Source organism: Fonticula alba, assembly GCF_000388065.1.
Source record: "Fonticula alba strain ATCC 38817 unplaced genomic scaffold supercont2.6, whole genome shotgun sequence".
NCBI lineage: Eukaryota > Rotosphaerida > Fonticulaceae > Fonticula > Fonticula alba.
The window spans coordinates 838,685-843,797 of record NW_009242976.1 but is presented as its reverse complement, the minus strand read 5'-3'; the positions used below and the strand labels follow the sequence as shown (position 1 = coordinate 843,797).

The 5,113-nt window shown below is 65.8% G+C and overlaps 2 protein-coding genes across 3 annotated transcripts in view; one reads left to right on the top strand and one right to left on the bottom strand.

Annotated features, from left to right (window-relative positions):
* Positions 1 to 998: 998 nt before the first annotated feature.
* H696_03849 (hypothetical protein) lies at positions 999 to 2,142 on the bottom strand. The gene is made up of 3 exons (XM_009497709.1): positions 1,786 to 2,142; positions 1,517 to 1,599; positions 999 to 1,279 (listed from the first exon to the last, which is right to left on the bottom strand). The coding sequence occupies exons 1-3, from the start codon at positions 1,883 to 1,885 to the stop codon at positions 1,256 to 1,258; spliced, it is 207 nt and encodes a 68-aa protein (XP_009495984.1). The 5' UTR covers positions 1,886 to 2,142; the 3' UTR covers positions 999 to 1,255.
* Positions 2,143 to 3,266: 1,124 nt separating this feature from the next.
* Positions 3,267 to 5,113, top strand: part of H696_03848 — a gene marked incomplete at its 3' end in the record, with an annotated part of 8,160 nt that continues 6,313 nt past the window's right edge. Inside the window, exons 1-4 of one of the 2 annotated variants that reach the window (XM_009497708.1) lie at positions 3,267 to 3,416; positions 3,709 to 4,256; positions 4,358 to 4,449; positions 4,646 to 5,029. In XM_009497708.1, the coding sequence (XP_009495983.1) occupies positions 3,848 to 4,256; positions 4,358 to 4,449; positions 4,646 to 5,029 (885 nt within the window). In that variant the 5' untranslated portion in view covers positions 3,267 to 3,416; positions 3,709 to 3,847. Of the gene's footprint in view, positions 3,417 to 3,520; positions 4,257 to 4,357; positions 4,450 to 4,645; positions 5,030 to 5,113 lie in introns of those variants that run through there. The other variant, XM_009497707.1, reaches the window with a different exon arrangement.

The following is a 5,113-nucleotide window of genomic DNA, read 5'->3' as shown; positions in this document are numbered from 1 at the left end:
CCCCCCCCCCCACGGCCCGTCGCCATGACTTTCCGCCAGCCGGCGTAGTGGTCAATGCGACCCCCCCCTCCGACCGGTGCTGGGAGGAACGGGGGGCGCGCACCCATATTGCTGACAAGATGCCACAGGCGCGCGCGAGCCGTAGAGGAGCGGTGCATATTGCAGACTCACATTGCTGGCGCTTCCCGGGTGCGAGGCCGCCGCCGTCGTTTGCCTCTTGTTCTTTTCCCGCCCCTGGAGGCTTGCGCGGCCCGGTGTGGCGCCGGTCAAATGTGTTTCCTAGGCCGCCTGGGATGCGCGCCGGGCACGCTAAGCTGCGTGTCAGTCACCCCGGGCCCTGCTCCCCCCCCCCGGTCATTACGTTACCTGGTGTACAGTCGGCGGCTATGGCTGCGGCGGTGTGTGTGTGTGTGTGTGTGTGAGAGAGAGAGGGCGCGGACGGCCACCTCTGGCGGGGCTGCTTGTCGTTTGCATCCGCAGGGGGCCTCCCCGTCCACCGTCGGGGAGTGCATGTTGGCAGGCAAGGCACCTCCTCCCCCCTGGCCGACGAAGCAAGAAGAAGGCCTCCGGACAAGGGCCGCCGGCATTTGGCCGGGGCAGTTGACAAATCCCCCCGCATCCACTGCAGCCCCGGGCCCGGGGAAAGCCACATACGCGCGGGCGGCTCAGCGGGAGGGTGAGGAGCAACGGGCACAGAGGCGGGGGCGGGGAGGGGGGAATACCTCGTCAAAGTGCGCCTGAAACAGCGCCATCACGGGACGCAGAGGCACGTGCCCTAACGGGGCGACCAGCAGGCTTCTTCTCTGTTATTTGACCCGCATCCGTTTACACATGCACACACACCACCTCTTCTGTGTCTTTTTTTCGCCTTTTTTTTTTGCTTTGCCCTGTGTCCTGGGGCCCGCCTCCCCCACAGCAGGGAGGGCATATGGCAGTGCCTCCTATATACTTGGCGTCTTTCTCCCCCTCCCCGGTCGCGCCAGCAGGGGAGAGGGGCAGGAGGATGCTTGCGCGCCCCTCTCCCGGGACAAACTCCACCAGGGAGGGGGTCATTTGTGTGCTGGGGGAGCGCGAGGGAGGTACACAGGGACCGGACCGAGATAGGGAGGGGGGAGGAGAGGGAGAGAGAGGCTATGCTTGTTGTCATGTTTGTATGTATGTTCTTTTCCGAGGGCGATGGACGGGGGGGGGGGGCGGGGTACAGCACAGTGGTCGACTCGATGCGAGGAGGTACGAGCCGATGTGCGCGGCCTCCTCAATCCCGCTTCAGGGAGTTGAGCTGCATGTTGCAGTGTAATCACATCCGTCGGGGAAACGCCCATCAGAGGGGGGTCATGGAGTGACAGCTTGGGGTCAGCCAAGGGCAGCGAATGCGTGGGAGGCGGGGGGAGTGCCGTGGGGGGGTGGGGGGACGAGCAAGAGCCAGAGATCTGGTGGCAAGCACCACCGAGGCTGCAAACGAGAAGGGGACCGGGGGAGGTCGGCAGGGCCAGTAGACCCATGGGAGGGGACGGACCTTCTGCTCAAGCGAGTGGACCTCCTGCTCCAGGAGGTTGAGGCGGTCGCCAACAGTGGACAGCTGGAAGCGAGTGTGGTTTTCTGTCATGTGCATGTGCCCGCATATACACCATGGAGCAGGGTAGGTGTGGTGGGGGTGGGGGAGAGGAGGGAGAGAGGGGGACGGCCGCAGCCAGGAGAGGTATCGTGGGACAGAAGTCAGTGGGGGGGGGGGGGGGGAACGAGGGGCAGCCAAGGACAGGTTATGGGATTCCGCATGGGGCGCACCAAAGTGGTTCATGAAGTCGATGATCTTCTGGATGGCAATGTTGAGCGAGTCGACGCTCTGAGCATTGCCCCAGTTGGAGACAGCAGTACGGTTGTCCATGGCCGCGGGGATGGGGGAGAGGCGGAGGAAAGAAAAGGGGGGGGGCGGGGGGCAGAGGCGGAGGAGGAGGGAGAAGGGCTGGAGGTGGCTGCAGGGGGGCCTGCCGGCTGGGTGGCACGAGGCCGGCTGAAAAGAGCTCACCCGGTGGATGTCTGTGCGCCCGGGCAGGGGAGGTGTCCTTGTGTTTGACCGGCCACGGTGGAGAGGACCCCACAACTTTTGCCACCTTCCCAGGAGGCGGGTGGACGGCAGGAGCGAGGCGCCCAGATCACTGCCCCGATCTGCCGCCTCCCCTCGGTGTCTCCCCTTCTCGCCAAGGGGCACCCAGGGGGGAGGCCCTGGGGCCCATTGGTTCGTGTTGCAAACATGCGCCCGGAGCTGGCTGTGGACCTTCGGATGCCTGATTGTCCGCGGTCCTCCAGTCGGCCTTGACGTTGGCCGTGGCTACTCTCCCGCTCCCGCTGTTCTGGTCGCAAGAGCTCGGAGGTCTTCCCCCCCCCCCTGCTCCCATTCCCCCCAAAGTTCCCCCCTGAGAAGAGGGGCCAGGAGAGCGGGCACAGTCGACTATGCAGCGGAGTACCCCTACAAAAGGATCACGCCACACACCTGACCTCTCACCACGATTAACCGGGCAAGTTAATACCTCGTCCGACACAGCACGGCCATTCGGGCGGTGCTTCTCGACCCGAGCGAGCTCCGGTCCGATCCACAGTCGTAGATCTTGGCGTTCTGGCTTTGCCGAGCGGCTGGGCAGCCTCCGGCCGGCCGGCCGGCCGGAAATGCGCCTGCTCCGATGTTTGTGTCGAGTGCGTGGCGGTTGAATTCCCTTCCATGCCCCGGCGCCCGCTTCTCCCTGGGGGGCTCCCTCTTCCGATGTTGTCGCACTATCTTTTGCGCCTCTTTCCCCAGGGGCTGGTCGAGTTGAAAAAAAAAGAAAAGGAAAAAAGACCAAGTGCCTCCGGAGAGGAGAGAACACGGAACCGGATTCATATTCACCTCTAGGCAGGTCCCCCCCCCCCCCCCCACCGCGCCTGCCCCGGAAGGTGGGCGGCCTGGCAACCCAGTTGGGGTGAAGGGCGCAAGGGGGGGGGGGGGGGGGGCCTCGGGTCTGGGGGCAGGACGAGCGAACGCCCCCGGCGCCTTGTGGTGCCCGATTACTCGGTAACTGTTGTTATCGTTTGGGCCTCCAAGGGTGCGGGGGCCTTTGGGCCCGCCGCCCGGACAGGACACACCTTTCGGGCGCCACCTTGCGCCTCCCGCACCCCCTCGCCCGAGCAGCAGTCTTCCATCCCTCCCCTCTCCCACTCCTCCCTCCTCCCCCCCCCCTCCCCCCCCCCTATAGTCAACCTTCGCAGTGGCCTCCCGTCTCCTCTTCATACGCACGCACGCACGCACGCACGCACGAGCACACATAAAAATACACACGCGCGCGCACACAGACGCACATATACCTGCGCGCTCGCACGTCGCCCACCTGCCTGCCCGCCTGCCCGCGGCCAACCGCCCGTCGTTCTCGACGCACCGATAACCAGTGCGCGGCGCCTCCTCTCTCTCTTCCCTCCTCCCTCCCCCTCCCATCCCTCCCCCTCCCATCCGTCCCCCCTCTCCCTCCTTCCCCACTCCATGCTCCCCCCTGGGGACGGCACGACCGTCGCCCGGCACACGCACCAGGCCCCGGTGCCGACACACGCGCCGGCCGTGTCCTCCTCCTTCAACCAGCCCCCCTCGTCGGCCACCATTGTGCCGCCATCGGCGCTCGCTCGCGCCACCGCTGTCGCTAACAGCACCCCTGCCTCCCCGTCGACCGCCGCCACCGCGAACAGCCGGCCGCCTCACCTCGCCCTGAGCCGCGTCGCTCTCCAGTCGGCGGGGTACACCTCCGAGCCAAGCTCCCCCCTATCGCCTCTAGCGCGGACTTCGTCGGTCGGCTCCCTCGGGCTGACCCTCTCGCCATCCACCCCGATGGAGCACCAGTACCAGCTTCAGCAGCAGCCAAGTGCCGGCCACCCTGGCGATCCGTCCGGGGCGCCGCCCTTCGCACCGGGAGCCCCTTTCCTGGATCCGTCACTTGTCTCGCCACCGCCGCCGCCTTTGGACCCGGGGCATTTCGATCCCGAGGCCCTGTCCCTGCAGTTCCATGGCCCACCCAACCCGTTCTACATTTCGGCGCGGCATCTGAACTCCGCCGAGCCGGACTACTCGGCCTCCAAGCATCTGGACAACTGGCGCCTGCGCGAGCGCATTCGCACGGCCGGCGCGGCGCTTGTGGTCTGCCTAAACATCGGCGTTGACCCGCCGGATGTCCTCCGGACGACCCCCTGCGCGCGTCTCCAGTGCTGGACCGATCCCTTCGATGCAACCCCCCCGAAGGGTGCGCGCACCCTTCGCCTGCTGCCATCACCGCTGCCTGTCGCCCTTCCCTGCCTCCTCCCCTGCCCCTCCCCTGGCCTAACTCTGCATGTCGCTGCTCAGCTCTCGAGAAGATTGGCAAGGCACTGAATCTGCAGTATGAGCGCCTCCAGCCCAAGGCCAAATACAAGCTCTGCATGGACTCGACGATTGAGGTGCGTCCTGGGCTCTGCATCCTCCTTTCCTGCAAGGCCATTCCGCCATCTGGCTCCGGCTCCCTAACACTGGCTCTCTTTGCGCCATCTCCGATCCTCCCTCCCCCCCCCCCCTCTCTCTCTCTCTCTCTCTATGTGCCTCTGCTTTGCTGCCTGCCGCCTCGCCACCTTTCGTCCTTCGCGATCTTGGCCATAGGATGTCCGCAAAGTGTGCCTCCAACTGCGCAAGGGCTTCCGCGAGGATCGACTCCTTTTCCACTACAACGGCCATGGCGTGCCGCGGCCGACGCAAAATGGCGAGCTCTGGGTATACAATCGGGACTTCACCCAGTACATTCCGGTGTCCCTGTATGACATCCAAACGTGGCTTTGCGGCCCAGGGCCGGCATCCAGCAGCGCTAGTTCCTCTTCCGGGTCCGGATCGTTGAAAGGCTCTTCGCAGGGCTCCGGTCTGGCGCCTGGCGGTGGCCCGGCCATCTGCGTCTATGACTGCCCGGCGGCTGGCTATGCCCTGACCGCGTGGGATAACTTCGCCGCGCAACGCGAGCGTGAGTGGGAGAACTGGCAGTCGCAGCAATCCGTACGTCCTGCCTCTCCTGCTTCTGCTTCTGCTCCTGCTCCTGCTCCTGCTCCTGCTCCTGCTCCTGCTCCTGCTCCTGCTCCT